At 36.6% G+C, this 17,513-nt stretch overlaps 1 protein-coding gene across 3 annotated transcripts in view; it reads left to right on the top strand.

Annotated features, from left to right (window-relative positions):
* The window catches only part of LOC127848863 (Golgi-specific brefeldin A-resistance guanine nucleotide exchange factor 1-like), a 59,298-nt gene that overhangs the window by 15,912 nt on the left and 25,873 nt on the right, over positions 1-17,513 (top strand). For all 3 annotated transcript variants that reach the window (XM_052381527.1, XM_052381526.1, XM_052381525.1), the window contains exons 8-18: positions 1,304-1,459; positions 2,059-2,173; positions 4,158-4,382; positions 5,443-5,663; positions 6,455-6,553; positions 7,461-7,655; positions 9,427-9,709; positions 10,459-10,577; positions 12,506-12,708; positions 14,125-14,248; positions 16,268-16,393. In XM_052381527.1, coding sequence (XP_052237487.1) covers positions 1,304-1,459; positions 2,059-2,173; positions 4,158-4,382; positions 5,443-5,663; positions 6,455-6,553; positions 7,461-7,655; positions 9,427-9,709; positions 10,459-10,577; positions 12,506-12,708; positions 14,125-14,248; positions 16,268-16,393 — 1,866 coding nt within the window. The remainder of the gene's footprint in view (positions 1-1,303; positions 1,460-2,058; positions 2,174-4,157; positions 4,383-5,442; positions 5,664-6,454; positions 6,554-7,460; positions 7,656-9,426; positions 9,710-10,458; positions 10,578-12,505; positions 12,709-14,124; positions 14,249-16,267; positions 16,394-17,513) is intronic.

Raw genomic sequence — 17,513 nt, 5'->3', positions numbered from 1 at the left:
TTTAAAAATTATAAAATATCACTTGATGAAAACTGTTTTTGTGCACTTATGCATCCCTAAGACAAAAGTCAAGATAACTCAGTTTAAAAGTCAAATATGGGGAAAAAAAACATTTGCATCTTTTCCAAAGTGTAGCTGCATCATTTACTAGGCAATTTTTAAGTAACTACAAGTTCAAGGCATAATCATGAAAGTACAATGTCTTATTAATTTACTGTAGAATTTTTAATAATCATATCAATAGGTTGTATTGTTAGTGTATTTGTTGGTCTCAACAATACAAACTTGATGTCTAAGGTTCAATCCCCACTCAATGAGTGCCTTAAATCTGTCCAAGTACTGGTATTTCCCAGGAAAAAGACATAAGGGTGTTTCTATTCAATATAGCCTAATGGATGGGGAGGCAAAGTTCACATCACTTGTAGTGGTATCCAGTTTTAAACAAAACAAAACAAATAGTTAAATACACATTGTTCATGTCGGTTCATATGGTTTATTGTGCTACACAGTATGGTGTGTAAACAATTGAGATTGACTCATTTTCACGTTGTTGTTGACCATTCACATGCATACAAACCAATTCACTGGTCCAGCTTGCTCATTTGGTACAGCACTTGACTTCACATGTGAGGATTGCTTGTTCGACTCCAGGCCTGGCCACACAACTTATGTGTGCAGATTGTTCATGGAATTATTTCTATTTCCATTCTTCCCCGACCTCTGCTTAAAGTAAGGCAGTTGTCAATAACTAGCCTGAGTATGCAGTTGTCAATAACTAGCCTGAGTATGCAGTGGTCAATTACTAGCCTGAGTATGCAGTTGTCAATTACTAGCCTGAGTATGCAGTTGTCAATTACTAGCCTGAGTATGCAGTTGTCAATTACTAGCCTGAGTATGCGGTTGTCAATTACTAGCCTGAGTATGCAGTTGTCAATTACTAGCCTGAGTATGCAGTTGTCAATTACTAGCCTGAGTATGCAGTGGTCAATTACTAGCCTGAGTATGCAGTTGTCAATTACTAGCCTGAGTATGCAGTTGTCAATTATTAGCCTGAGTATGCAGTTGTCAATAACTAGCTTGAGTATGCAGTTGTCAATTACTAGCCTGAGTATGCAGTTGTCAATTACTAGCCTGAGTATGCAGTTGTCAATTACTAGCCTGAGTATGTGCATTTTGAACTGAGTAGCCTAATTTCTGTAAAAAGTGTGAGTAGGAGAACTTAACACCTTGATTGGATTTGAATAGTAATGAAAACAGTAAAAAACTCAAAATAAACTAATTGGCCTGTAATTGTTGTTTCCAGGGCGACACAGTGTCAGAAGGCCATGACAGTGGTGTAGAAATGAGATCACGAGAGGTTGTGGATCCGGGTGTAGCATACGTGGAGGCATCACGGGAAAGTATATGCACAACCCCTTTGGAAGGAACAACCATTATTGACATCGTTAAAGGCTTTCAGGTATCGACGAAGTCTCATGTTTGAATATTTTGAATGCTGAAATATTGTCTAGCAAAAAATTGTAGTAGGGTGAGTTATAAGGAGCACTTTTACTGATGCAGGCAGGTTGAAGAATAAATTCCCATTTGCAGCTTGGATTTTTGTTGTAGTAGATAAAAAAAAAGATTATGAAAGGTTTTTAATGCGGTAATTTCTACCGCAGGTCTTTTATATTACACTTCTTTATGATTAAGGAAAAATAATTTTTGACTGGTATGTGTTCAAAGACATAACAGTATATTCCTTGCAAAATTTCAATCAAAGAAAAGCTGTAAAACATTCTTGATGATTAAAATTCCATATTGTCAGTCTGTTTGTTTTGCATGTGATTATCTCTTAACAAAAAAAGCAAACTTCATGTATTTTGTGATGTGCTAAACTCGTGAAGGTGCGTTTTTCTGTCAGAAATATTATCACACAAATTAAAGCTTGAAATTTACACTTAAAATAAAAGATGAAATTTTGCAGAAATTGTTTCTAATGAACTATGTAAAAGCTGAAATTCAAATCCATATGTATTACCTGTCATTGTCACATAGTGTTGCCTCATTTTTGTACAGGATGCCTCTGATATGGAGTCATACAATATCCATCAAGAGGATTCTAGTTTAAAAGTGGAGAGCCTGGAAGGAGATGACAGTTTAAGAAGGAACATCTCTTCAACTGACTTCAAAGGTATGTTGCAGAGTTTTACAACAATGTCTTAATTTTAAATTGTGGGTTCTGTCAATAACAGTGCCTTTCTGATAAATTTCAAGTAAATTTAGTCAATTAAAACCTGTTTTAGCTTGATTGCATTGATAGCCTCGGACTTATTGAGACATTTGTGAGTTTTGTCTCTTTAGTAGAACCCAGCTTTGGTGCAGTAGACTTTGATTAGTTCCCCTTCAGTAGGGATGGAACACTTGGACCTCCGTTTGCTAATTGGACAACATCAATTACACTAACGGTCTTTGTCCGTCTATCGTCCATCCATCTGTTGTCCACATTTGTTTTGTAAACACTCATGAAACTTGGGCAGAAGATTTGTCCCAATGTTATCGCGATTAAGTTCGAAACTGGGTCATGCTGGGTCAAAAACTAGGTCACTAGGTCAAAGAAAAAGAAAACCTTGTAAACACTGTAGAAGTCACATTTCATGCTCTTTATGTTACTTTGTCAAAATGTTTGCTTTAAGGATATGTTGGTGACGTTCAAAAGTGGTTCCGTTCCATTGAAAAACATGGCTGCCAGTGGGCGGGGCAGTTTTCCTTATTTGGCTATAGAGAAACCTAGTAAACACTCTAGAAGTCACAATTTTATCCCAATCATCATGAAAGTTAGTCAAAACATGGGTTTTATTGATAACTCGGATGAGTTCGAAAATGGTCTAGATCTGTGAAAAAACATGGCTGACAGTGGGCAGGCCATTTTTCTCTATATGTTTATAGTAAAAACATGTGAACACTCTAGAAGTCACATTTTTGGCTTAATTTTCATGAAATTTGGTCAGAACATTTGTTTCCTTGATATGAGAGTTGAGTTCGAAAATGGTTCTGGTCAGTTGAATAACATGGCTGCCGGGGGGGGGGGCAGTTTTCTTATATTTATATAGTAAAAAAAGCTTGTGAACACTAGAAATCACATTTTTTCCCAATCATCATGAAACTTGGTACAAAGATTGGTTTTATATATCTCACATAATTAATGCCCTAATAATTGTCCTTAGATTGTCCAAATTTTCATTATATTATACAAAATCCTTGTAAACACTCTAGAGGTCACAATTTTGTTTCAGATTTTATGAATCTTGGTCATAATATTTGTTTTTGTAAGCAAAGTTTGATGTTTGGTAAGGGGGGGGGGGGGGGGGGGGGGGGGGGGGGGGTCAACTCAAAATATCGGTCACCAGGTAAAATCTTACAAAAACAAAAACACTCCATATGCCAGAGTTTTGGTTCAATAAAGATGACCAGGATGTTTGTACAATATCTAGGTCAAGTTTTACGTTTTGTAAAGATTGAATGAAACGACTCCTCTCAGGTGAGCGAACTAGGGCCATCTTGGCCCTCTTGTTTTTATATTGACCAGTCATCAGGCAATAGTATCAACACTTATGAAAAATTCCAAATCCAATGGGATTTGAAATGAAAAAGTTGTGGGTCTTTACACACACGTATGCTCGCAGAAATTTGGTTCCAGTGAATCATTGATCAACCTTTTTTATTGATCGCTAGTTGAGTGTGAAAATGTAGTAGATTATTCATGTTTTTAAAATACGTAGAGGATATTTATTAGTTTTGTTTGTTTATGTGATCATGGATGGATGAAAAAGATGATAGTCAACAAAACCCAATAAGATTTTCATTTGAACTTTAAATCAGATGCCTACAAAAGCTGTCCATAGCTATAATTACTTAATGTGGACCACGCTTTGCGAAAACAGGGTTTAATAAATATGGGTTAAAAAGTCGTCCCAGTTTGCACAGGCTAATTTGTGATGACACTTTCCACCTAAACTGGATTTTTCTACAAAGAAAAGACGTTCTTTAAACGGAAAATACCATAAGAGTGGAAAGTGTTGCCTTGTACAGGCTATTCTGGGACAATGTATAACACAAATGCATTAAGCCCCATGATCCCATAGCTACGTTCATATAAAATCACCCTGTTTTCACAGAGCACATCTCGCTGGCTATCCCTGAGGAGGAAAGCCTGGTGAGGTCAGCCAGTGAGGTCAGTCTGCCCGTGTCCCAGTCAGACCACGGGGAAGAGGACCCACACAGTGTGACAGACTGCAGCGGACCCACTACGGACTCAAATGATGCCAGCAATACTTTGAACGATGAACGTGTTAATCCGCGCGGCGTGAGATTTATACCACACCAGGGAAACCATCCTGAGGGTAAGCTTCTAGGCAATATTTTTATTGCTCCCTTTCGTAGAAAAGGGGGAATATAGTGATCGGACTGTATGTCTGTCCATCTGTCTGTCTGTCCGTCTGTCTGTCTTTCCGTCACACTTTGCATTAAGGTTTCGAAAATGCTCATAACTTGGACAAGGCCTTTCCATATGCACAAACATTTTTACCCCTTTGACCTTGAACTTAGGGTCCGCGTTTAGGTTTCGAAATCTGCACTAAGGTTTCGAAAAATGCTCATAACTTCTATGTCCCTTGAGATATAACCTTCATACTCGGTATGCATGTGTATATGGACAAGGCCTTTCCATACGCACAAAAAAATTTACCCCTGTAACCTTGACCTTGAACTTAGGGTCTGCATTTAGGTTTCAAAATCTGCGTTTAGGTTTCGAAAAATGCTCATAACTTCTATGTCCCTTGAGATATAACTTTTATATTTGATATGCATGTGTATATGGACAAGGCCTTTCCATACGCACACAAATTTTGACCCCTGTGACTTTGACCTTGAAGTTAGGGTCCGCGTTTAGGTTTCGAAATCTGCGTTGAGGTTTTGAAAAATGCTCATAACTTTTTTGTCCCTTGAGATATCACCTTCATATTTGGTATGCATGTGTATATTCACAAGGCCTTTCCATACGCACACAAATTTTGACCCCTGTGACCTTGACCTTGAACTTAGGGTCCGTGTTTAGGTTTCGAAATCTGCGTTTAGGTTTTGAAAAAAGCTCATAACTTCTATCAAGCGTTTATAGGGGGCATAAGTCATCCTGTGGTGACAGCTCTTGTTTATTAATGGTATAACTTAAATCTGTTGTATCATCTCTATGTGCCAAGTACCTGATAACAACGGGCTATAGAAAACACTTGTGAACATTTTTAAAACTCACATTTCTTGCCAGTCTTTTTCAAACTCGCTCAGAGAATTTGTTCTATGATAACTTAACTGAGTTTTATTTAAACTTATTGCCATTATATGACAAAAATGCTAACAAAACTTGGATAAAGTATAAACACAAGATCAAACTTTGATACTTTCCAGACTCTGCGCCACTCGTTCCGTATGGCCTCCCATGCGTTCGGGAACTATTCCGGTTCCTGGTATCACTGACCAACCCCCTGGACCGCCACAACACGGACGTGATGATCCACATGGGGCTGAGCCTGCTCACGGTGGCCCTGGAGTCAGGGGCAGACAACATCAGCCAGTTTGCCTCCCTTATCTACCTGGTCAAGGACGATATGTGCAGATACTTGTTCATGGTAAGCTCATACTTGTTTTCCCCTGCGAAAGGCAGAGGGATATAGAATTGGCGTTTTCGTCATTTCCTCTGTCCGTCATTACATCCGTCTGTCCATCCGTCCGTCGGTCATAACATTTTGAAATTAGCAGGGGATATCAATTCAACGAATTTACTTGTTTATACTTGTGGTGATGAGGATTTATAATGTTGACTCTAAATGCAGCTATTGTGTGTGTTTACTGTTGACTACGTACCTCCGCTAAGACAATTATAAGGGGGTTTATTGGTCACTTTGACAATTGGTTGGTTGTTATTCCAATAAAGTGCAGTTGTTGCTTAAACTGATGCATACCCAGTGAACCACTCTTTTTTTAAATCTATTTGCCCTTAAACAAAGCTAACAAAACAATAAATAAAGCATAAGTCAAATCTGTGATAAACCTCTAGTTTTTATGGGGCGTTATGAAACCTTTTAAATGTTTTGAAATTATTGTTATAATTGTTATAAATTAAGAATGGCAACTGATAGTACTCATATTCCATATACTCATATTATGAAAGTATTTAAATATTCAATCGCCTGGAATTCAATATATATGAACAAGCACTGAAAGTTAATAATATTATATTATGACCAAAGCTGCTACAAACATACTACTTATCATGGAATTTCATCCACAAGGCTCACAAGATCTTCGGAGGTAATCTGAGGTTACTTGCAGATATATCAGGTGTGCATAAACAGCCAGTGGGCTCACCTGACAGCCTATCATCAGACCAATTATCAGAACTACTGCTCTTGTATTTCAGCTTGTGCAGTCTGAAAGGCTGTCCCTGTCTGCAGCTGCCGTGCGTGTGTGTTTCCTCCTGTTTGAATCCCTGCGCTTTCATTTGAAACTCCAGTTAGAGGTGAGCTTTTTCTGTAAATTATTTTTTGTGTTCCATAGCTTTCATTTACCAAATTTTGTGTCATGAAACTTGCAAGACTGCACCAATTAAAGTTTAAGGACGTCCAATTCCAAAATTGTATTCATGGAAGTTCCAAGACTTCCAGTTCCAAAATTTCAGCTATGGAAGTTTGAGGACTTTCAAATCTTAAATTGCAGCCATGGAAGTTCTTATACATTCAATGCCTAAAATTTACAGCCATGGAAATTCTAAGACTTCCAATATCAAAATTTCAGCCATGGAAGTTCTAGGGCTTTTATTCCAGAACATGATATTTGAAGATTTTTATGTCCCCCCCCACTATAGTGGGGGACATATTGTTTTTGCCCTGTCTGTTGGTTGGTTGGTTGGTTGGTCTGTTGGTCTGTTGGTTGGTTTGCGCCAACTTTAACATTTGGCAATAACTTTTGCTATATTGAATATAGCAACTTGATATTTGGCATGCATGTGTATCTCATGGAGCTGCACATTTTGAGTGGTGAAAGGTCAAGGTCAAGGTCATCCTTCAAGGTCAAAGGTAAAAAAAAAAGTCAAAGCGGCGCAGAAGGGGACATAGTGTTTCTGACAAACACATTTCTTGTTCTTTTGACAAAGAACACATTTATTATTGATCTTGAACCTTGTTTACTACTGTTTTGTTCTCATGAAATTGATTTTTTTAATCATGTTGAAATAATTCTTTTTCATGATTGTGTATTGTTAAGAAGCATGGACTACTTTCGATGGTTCAGCTCCTACACATGAGAATCCATCTCCAACCCCTTTTTGTTTATTAACATACCACTACTTATGGCATTTTCAACCAGACTTGTAATGTACAAAATGTCAGATGCATACAGATTGTAACTTTATTTCCCACTTTCCACAGATGTACCTTACAAGGCTGAGTGAGATAATCACATCTGACCACCCCCGGATCACATACGAGGTGAGAGAGCTAGCCCTGGAGTCCATGGTTCAGCTGTGGAGGATACCTGGCCTGGTGACTGAGCTCTACCTCAACTATGACTGTGACCTCTCTTGTACAAACCTGTTTGAGGATCTGACAAAGCTGCTCTCTAAGGTTGGTACTTCATGTTAATACAAGCTCTCTAAGGTTAGTACTTCATGTTTATACAAGCTCGCTAAGGTTGGTACTTCATGTTTATACAGGCTCTCTAAGGTTGGTACTTCATGTTTATACAAGCTCTCTAAGGTTGGTACTTCATGTTGGTACAAGCTCTCTAAGGTTGGTACTTCATGTTTATACAGGCTCTCTAAGGTTAGTACTTCATGTTTATACAAGCTCGCTAAGGTTGGTACTTCATGTTTATACAGGCTCTCTAAGGTTGGTACTTCATGTTTATACAAGCTCTGTAAGGTTGGTACTTCATGTTTATACAAGCTCGCTAAGGTTGGTACTTCATGTTTATACAGGCTCTCTAAGGTTGGTACTTCATGTTTATACAGGCTCTCTAAGGTTGGTACTTCATGTTTATACAAGCTCGCTAAGGTTGGTACTTCATATTTATACTTGCTCTCTAAGGTTGGTACTTTATGTTTATACAAGCTCTGTAAGGTTGGTACTTCATGTTTATACAAGCTCTGTAAGGTTGGTACTTCATGTTTATACAAGCTCTCTAAGGTTGGTACTTTATGTTTATACAAGCTCTGTAAGGTTGGTACTTTATGTTTATACAAGCTCTGTAAGGTTGGTACTTCATGTTTATACAAGCTCTCTAAGGTTGGTACTTCATGTTTATACAAGCTCTCTAAGGTTGGTACTTCATGTATATACAAGCTCTCTAAGGTTGGTACTTCATTTTGATACAAGCTCTCTAAGGTTGGTACTTCATGCTTATACAAGCTCTCTAAGGTTGGCACTTCATGTTAATACAATCTCTCAAAGGTTGGTACTTCATGTTATACAAGCTCTCTAATTTTGGTACTTCATGTTTATACAAGCTCTCTAAGGTTGGTACTTCATGTTTATACAAGCTCTCTAAGGTTGATAATTCATGTATATACAAGCTCTCTAAGGTTGGTACTTCATTTTGATACAAGCTCTCTAAGGTTGGTACTTCATGTTAATACAAGCTCTCTAAGGTTGGTACTTCATGTTGATACAAGCTCTCTAAGGTTGGTACTTCATGTTTATACAGTCTTTCTAAGGTTGGTACTTTATGTTTATACAAGCTCTGTAAGGTTGTTACTTCATGTTTATACAAGAGCATGGGGATGAGGTATACTCGTTTACAGACTTTTTCAACAAAGTAGACTTTTCAACTTACATATTCAAGGACTTTCAAGCAGTAAACCTACTCCCTCCAAATGTTTTGTGCCTATTTTACATTAATTTACTGTGCGTTCATCTATTCACCATCTCTCCATGGATAGTTAACTGTATTGGGCATCTACATGTAACTAGATAATACTGGGATAGTGTAAAATAAAGATTTAAAGTTATAATTATATACATGGGGTTATAATATGGAACCCACAAGTGTCGGTTAGTGGGTTATTATTTTATTGTGAGCAAATTACTTTATCTGTATTTGATACCTACATAGTATTCTTCTTATTTCATCAATTTTTCATTTTTTCTGTCTCCTTTTTTTAAAAATAAACAAAAGAACATGTCTAGAAAACACTATGAACAACCAAAGCTCAGGAGCATAGAGAAAATTTCATTATTGTACTAAATATGACAGCTTTATGCCATTATTACTGAAATCAAGATTATGTTTATTTCACAAGGGTTTATTTTGACAATGCCGAATATGCTTGCTAACAGGATGAAATGCATTAAATATTATTCTATGAACTGTGCCTTTGATGTTTATGCTCCCTTTCAGAATGCATTCCCGGTGTCCGGCCTATTCTCCACCCACCTGCTATCACTGGACGCTCTATTGACGGTTGTGGACAGCATAGAACAGCACTGCCACTCCCGGATCCTCAAAGCCACCGCCAAACCTTCAGACGAGGGGTCAGGAATGAAGTCTGAAGGGTCAGAAGTCATGGGGTCAGCTGAAGGTCAAAGTCACTCGGGGGTTAAAGAAGATGGCCTTGTTGGACCTTCTACAAATGGGTTTGCGATGGGGACAAAAGTTATACAGGGGAACGAAGCTTCTATAGGTTAATGTTTATATTTGTTTACTTCTTCTACTTACCTCTTATTGTTGTCCTCTACTGGTGAAACTGAAGGGGACTTATGGTGTGCGCTCTGTGCGTCAGTCAGTCAGTCAGTCAGTCAGTCAGTCAGTCAGTCAGTCTGTCAGTCACATTTTTCTGGATCCTGCGATAACTTCAAAAGTTCTTCATATTTTTTCATGAAGCTTGAAACATGGACAGATGGCAATATTGAGATTATGCATGTCATTACATTTTGTTCCTACCTCAAGAATTCTGGTTGCTATGGCAACAAATATAAACAAAACAAAAATCTGACAATGGTGGAGTTTAACTGGTAGGGGACCATATTGCTTGGCAATCTTTTGTTCATTCTTAGTTTTAGTTATACCCCCTAATCAAAGTTAAGTAGGCTATATAGTTGACACTCTGCCCGTTGGTTGGTCCGTTAGTTATTTTGGCGGCATGTAATGTAAGTTTGTGTAGCGAACATTTGCATGGTTTGAATATTTGTTTGTCATTCAAGTAACTGATAGTAAAGGTTTTGTAGTTTATTAAGTTCAGCATGTGTCAATGATAACCAATATTCCATGCTGCCAAAGGCTCTCAATTATACAGGATAGATGTCAAAATCTACACATCTTACATGGTTATTGTCCAAGGCCCTGGGTTTCAGATTTTCTTATCATATCATGTCTGTTTTTTGCCCTTTTAAATAGCATTCTCTATGACTTGTGTAATTGCTTACATTGCAGATGTTGGTAAGACACTCAAAGATGGAAGAAAAGTGCCGTATATCAAACCCAATCGTATGAAGGTCACAGCGGAGTTACCTGGACATGATGAGCTAACAGCACTCAAACAACGAAAACGGGTATGACATTCTGTAACATGGGAACCTCCTGTACCATTGAACGGGTATGACATTCTGTAACATGGGAACCTCCTGTGCCATTGAACGGGTATGACATTCTGTAACATGGGAACATCCTGTGCCATTGAACACTATACTTGGACATTATGTCTTCCCCTCAACTGAGCAGATATACAATTTTCCCTATCCATCCATGTGTTTGTTAGTCCACTCATACTTGGTTTGTGCTCAATATATTGAACACTTACAATTGTTGAGCTGTTATATTTGTATGATATTGTGATTGTTGTGAAGAAAAGATATCTATTGATTTTTTTGCCCTCGGATGGAATGATCGGGGGTATATTGTTTTTGGCCTGTCTGTCTGTCATTCTGTCTGTCTGTCTGTCATTCTGTCCCAAAACTTTAACCTTGGTTAAAGTCAAGGTTAAAGTTTTGCAATAACTTTTTCAATATTGAAGATAGCAACTTGATATTTGGCATGCATGTGTATCTCATGGAGCTGCACATTTTGAGTGGTGAAAGGTCAAGGTCATCCTTCAAGGTCAAAGGTCAAATGTTTGGCTTCAAAGCAGCGCAATAGGGGGCATTGTGTTTCTGACAAACACATCTCTTGTTGGTTTAGTAGGTCCAAGGTCACTGGATCAATCATGTTGCTGTAGCCCTGAGATCAATTCTGCAGACAGACTGCAGATACAGGCCTATTGCATATGAAAGCTGTAATATAATGGTGATGGTCAAAATGGATACAGAGATACATTTAGAAGATTGTTGACCGCTATCACCATGCAATGTCTTGAAGGCAATATTACCAGGTTTGCAGTCATGATAGAGACATACTATGCGTTTGTTGTGGAAGCAAACATCTAGTTTTGAACTGTGCTGGCCTTCTCAGAGCTTCTGTTGTCTATATATAAGTTGTTCACATACCGGTATTCTCCATTTTAAACACCTGTTTAAAGGATGGGGTGTATTATATCAACACCTGCATCAGGCGGACAATGGGGCACTCTCTGTTAATTTTTGTTTCAATCTGATCATCATGAAACAAGGTGACAATTTTGTAGGCATATATTACGGCTTAGTTTTATAACCAACAAGGAAAACTTGAAGAAATTCTAATTTATGACTCTTGAATTTTTAAATAAAAAATGGGCAAAACTTACATTGTCCACTTTCTTGAACTTAAATACTTAAAATACTATCATCGTCAAACTTGCTGATAATATCTTTACGCATAATATCACATCAAAATTTGCTAGCAATAAATCACATCTGAATTATGGCCGTTTAATTACAGAAAATTAACAAACTTATGTGTGTCTGCCCTCTATTTCTAACAGTTTAAATCAGATCCTCATGCTACTTGGTTATACTGATTGGGGCCATAATATCATGATTGTTATTCAATAACCAAAGAGATTGCCTGGATCAATTCTAAATCATGGCCCTTTTTTATAGCTAAATGGGCACATTTAACCTTGTTAGCTCTCAAATAGTTTTTATTGTCATCAAACTTAGTTTTAATGTTTGTTGGTATGATTTCTTGGAGAAGTTGGATAAATAGCCAGATGGCTTGAAGCTCCTCTGAATTGTTTTATTTGTGGGCATATAATCTCCACCAAATTTTAAAACAAGCCAGTTCGTCTGAAGCACATCTGAGTTATGATCCTTGCATTATGACACATAGGCAAATTTAAACTTGTTCCCCTTTAACTCAAATAGTTTTTATTGTATCATAATCAAACTTAGTCACAATAATGGTCGGTGCAAAATCTTGCCCAATTATGATTACCAGCTCATGAAGCACTTCTAAATTATTGCCCTTAAATTATGTAAAATTTGCCAAATTGACCAAGACCTATATTTTATTTATTTTGTTGATAGGTTGCCATCTAAATGAGTAATTGTTGTTTATGTTTGTATAGGTATACAACACGGGCACAGAGTACTTTAACCAGAAGCCAGGCAAAGGTATAAGCTATCTACAGGAACAGGGTCTGCTAGCGGACCCTTTGGAGCCTGGAGAGGTCGTGACCTTTATACGGGGCAACCCTAAGATTGACAAGAAAGTGCTCGGGGAGTTCATCACAAAACGAAGTAACTCGCAGCTGCTTGAGGCATTTGTCAAGTAAGCGTTTTCTGTTTGTTTTTGTCCCCTACCAGTTTCACCTGAGGGGACTTATGGTTTGCGCTCTGTGCGTCTGTCTGTCTGTGAGTCTGTCTGTCTGTCACACTTTTCTGGCTCCTGCGATAACTTAAAAGTTCTTCATATTTTTAATGAAACTTGAAACATGAATAGATGGCAATATGGACATTATGCACGTCATTTCATTTTGTTCCTACGACAAAAATTCTGTTTGCTACGGCAAGAAATAGACTAGAAATACTGCTGAAAATGATGGTTTTCTGGATCCTGCGATAATTTTTAATAATTTTTTTTTTTAATAAAAAAAATCTGACAAAGGTGGAGCCAGTAAAGAACATATATTGCTTGGCAATAGTCTTGTTTTTACAGTGTTAATGGTGTTCTTTACTTCATAATATATGAATATACTCCCACTTATTTGATTATATATAATGTAATGCAGGGATGGAAACAAACTAACTTCGTTTGTAGAATGGCCTTGCTAATTGAGGCCGGTAAGCAGATGGTGTGGGAAACATTCATTCCACTTCAGAATGCAATCAAAAAATAATTTTCAATCAGCCAAAAAGTTATTTTAAAATGCACTGTACGAAACTGAGTATGCAATATTTTGTACAGAGATAGAAATTAGCAAGGGACCCATTGCCCAATTGCAATTTGAATGTGTTATAGGCTTCTAGATTTTCTGAAAAAAAACTTGCAAAAAGAATGAGCATGGGATACATTGGTAGTGTTAACATGACATTATACAGAGGGGGTAATCACGTGATAGTCAAGATGGCGACGTCCATGCCGAGACAGTTATTTTTCGCCATTTTTATATAACTTGTATTACTTTACTGTTTTATTTTAAAATGATGCTCACTTTCCCGCCATATCAGTAAAAAGGTGGTTAACGTTTATTTCGTATAAAAATTTGATTTATATCTCGACCTTTCTCCCGGCATATTTTCTTAGTGCAGCTGTAATTAGGTCACCCCGCTAAGAAACTTCACAAAGAGTAAAGTCGAGATAAAGAGCAAATATTAATACGAAATAAACGCTAGTCACTTTCTTGCTGATATGGCTGGAAAGTGAGCGGTATTTAAAAAAGTAAAACAAGTAATAACAGTTTTAAAACGGCGAAAAATACTTGCCTCTGCATGGATGTCGCCATTTTGACTACCATGTGATAACCCCCTCTGGACTCTGGTATATACTTTTATATATTTGATAATTAAATAGAATGATAATCAAATAGAAATAATACTAACACATGGTTATCTGTATGAAAAGTCAAGTAAACATAACCTGGGTAACATAGCCAGTGTTATGTTGGGTAACTCAATCCATGTCATGTTGAATTTACTGTTTCATATACTGTATATTGTATGATGTTTATATTGTGACTGGTTGCAGGTCGTTCCACTTTGAAGACCTGCGTATAGACGAGGCACTCAGACAGTATTTGGAAGCCTTCAGACTTCCTGGGGAGGCCCCGGTCATCTCCATGGTGATGGAACACTTTGCAGACCACTGGCATGTGAGTTATTAAGATATTGTGAAAATGATGGTTCTTTTATGTATTATTAGCGAGGCTGTTTTCGGAGAAAACCCGATCTATTGTCATAGCCAGCTCGTCGTCCGCCGTTTGCTGTCCGCCGTAGGCGTCGTGCTAAAACCTTAACATTGGCCATAATTTTTTAAATATTGAAGATAGCACCCTGATATTTGACATGCATGTGTATCTCATGGGGCTGCACATTTTGAGTGGTAAAATTTCAAGGTGAACATAATCCTTCAAGGTCTAGGGTGCAAAAAACAAAGTCAAGGGAAGTAATAAGCTTTAAATGGACATAGTTATCTGACCTGCCCACGTATATATTTTTGTTAAATAAATAAAAGCGACGCAGTAGGCGGCTTTGTGTTTCTGACAAACATATTGTGGTAAAAGGTCAAGGTCATCATTTACGTTCTTCGGTAAAAAATACAGATTTAAAGGAAGTAATAAGCTTTAAAAAGGGAGAAAATTATTAATTATTGAACATAGCCACTTTATATATTTGGCATGCATGTGTATCTCATGGAGCTGCATATTTTGAGTGGTGAATCTACAGTCAAGGAAGTGGCTTTTAATTATTTGCTACCAAAAATCGAGATTTGTTACAGACAATTATTTTCAAGGGAAGTAATTATATAATTATAAATCTCATATTATACAGAACAGAACAGAACAGAACAGAATAGTTTATTTTTGACTTAAGCATGTGAAGCTAATTGTCATTAACATACATATAAATAACAGCATGCGTTGAAGTACACACAAAAACACACATCATTTTAAAGAATAAATAATCTAAATAAACACGAAATAAACATAGTTCGTGAACATATTTCGTGAGAATTGTACATGGATGGGTTTAATTCACAGTGGTCACACAATGTTATGCATATAGGTTTACAAATATAGGTATAATTACATATTTCTGACCTTATTTTTTTGTAAAAATGTATTTCTATTTAACACTACATATATATGACATTTTCTCTTATTTTAAAGCATGTTAAACAATACATGGCTAGCTTTCTTAATACAGTTTTGTTTGAGCTATTAAGTAGTTTAATAAACTTTAACATATTTGGCCGGATTCTATAATATTTCGGAATTAATGCATTCCTAACATCATTATAATAAGGACATTTAAGAACAAAGTGAAATTCATCCTCGATGTCATTAAGGTTACATAATATACATTTGCGTTGATCTCTGTCAATATTCTGGTGTCTGCCCGTCTCTATGGATATTATATATTTCCTTACCAAGAATTGAATTTCTTTTCACAGTTACTGTACAGATGTATTATTTTGATTATTTATAACCCAATTGATTCATTTATCAATTTTTTTTTTTTAATGATATAATTATAATATCTTTGATGTTCATAACATACCTGTGGACTTATGTCCATAGATACATGATTAACTCTGGCTATGATCTCTTTTAAACCACAGGCCTTGGTTGTCAGTGATGTCTGACATAGTCATAATTGACTGTGAGAGCCTCCCCCCTCCCCCCCCCCCCCCCCCCCCCTGGTTGGATTGGACAAAATTTAAGGGAAGTAATAACCTTTAAAGGGAGATGATTTCAATACCTACCAAATGATAAATAAATTTTTTATTTCAATGCGGTGCAGTAGGGGGCATTGTATTTCTGACAAACACATCTCTTGTTGGGTCACTAGGTCAAAGGTCAAGGTCGCTGTGACCTCTTAAAAAAAAAAATTCTGACAAGCTTTCGCAGCCGAGCGTGGCACCCGTTATGCGGTGCTCTTGTTGTAAACGTGATCTGTTATTTCTCATCCTTTCTGCTGAATTCCTCCCTGTAAGTCTTAACTATGCTTAATACACTGTTTGCATTGCATGTGTTTGCTCAACCATTGTGTAGTAAGCTTAGAGAACAAATGACAGTTATTAATGGTGAACCAATATACAAATGGAATACCTCATGGAGAAGCCAAATATTCTTTTTACTTGGCCTTTAATTCAAAGACGTGTCTTTCAGAAATCCAACGGTGAGCCCTTTGCCAATGCAGATGCAGCATTTACACTTTCCTACGCCATTATCATGCTGAATGTAGACCAGCACAATCACAATGTGAAGAAACAGAATATACCCATGACTTTTGAGGTAAGTGACCCTCATGCCCCTCACATTGTTTGTTCTGTGATTCATTTCAGTATAATTCCATTACTCAGAGAAGGCATCAGATGTGATTTCATTTTAATGTGGACAATGTTAACCAGAGTGAGAAGCTTATGGGTCAATCATATAATGTTTGAGCCAGCAAATAACTCTCTGTTAATAATCCACATAATATAAACTATAGTATATAAAGACTATATCTATACCCAAAGTTTTGCTACATTACAATATGCAATATTGCTTGATTTCTCCTATTGACCCATATATTCAGCACATTGTGTATTGCTATGATACCATGCATATTTGAACTTGTATTTTTTTATTTTTTTTTGTAAAATAAGAGTGTTTTATCACATAAATGTCTTCACATTTGTTGCGATAAATAACTGTTTGTGTGGACAGTGTCATCATGGCTGTCTATTAAATTAAAAGAACCAAAATTAATTAAAAAAACGCTTGTAATTTGTTTTGTGTGTCTAGTATATTGTATAGCAAATCCATGTGGAAAGTCATACATCTTTTATTTTTGGGTCACATTGGAATGTTTAGGGTCTTATTTCTTATAATAATATGTTAAGCATACAATTAAGATTAATACTTTTGAGATCTTGAAATATCAATAATTGACATTTGTTAATTGGTTAATTAGCCAGCTATTATAATGACATGCGCACCTAATTTGCATGATAGATTGTTTGTTTTTCAACTATGTAAATGTTATTGGTGTGTGAAAGCGCCATCTGTTGTTAATCCCTTAATTTTATATCAAGCGAGTTTGTTGATTTCATGTCTCTGAGATTTCTAATTTAGAAAGGTTACATACAATTGTCTATTATATATATATAAATATTTGTACTGTTGTATGTAATTGAGACTATAATAAAGAATAAATATAAATATATGTCTGGAAATGTGTGGGGACCCCCTTCAGAGGCCTATAGCTTTTCTGGATAAAATCAATTAACATAAACTTCATGCCTTAATAACAAGAGATATTTTTTGTAATAATTATTTATATACTTATATTTGGGTACTGAATTACTATCTGAATATTAACCCAGAAATGGATAATTGGATATCCAAAAAGTCATCGAAATCCCTAATA

Source organism: Dreissena polymorpha, chromosome 10 (genome assembly GCF_020536995.1).
Source record: "Dreissena polymorpha isolate Duluth1 chromosome 10, UMN_Dpol_1.0, whole genome shotgun sequence".
NCBI lineage: Eukaryota > Metazoa > Mollusca > Bivalvia > Myida > Dreissenidae > Dreissena > Dreissena polymorpha.
This window is presented reverse-complemented; position numbering and strand designations above follow the sequence as displayed.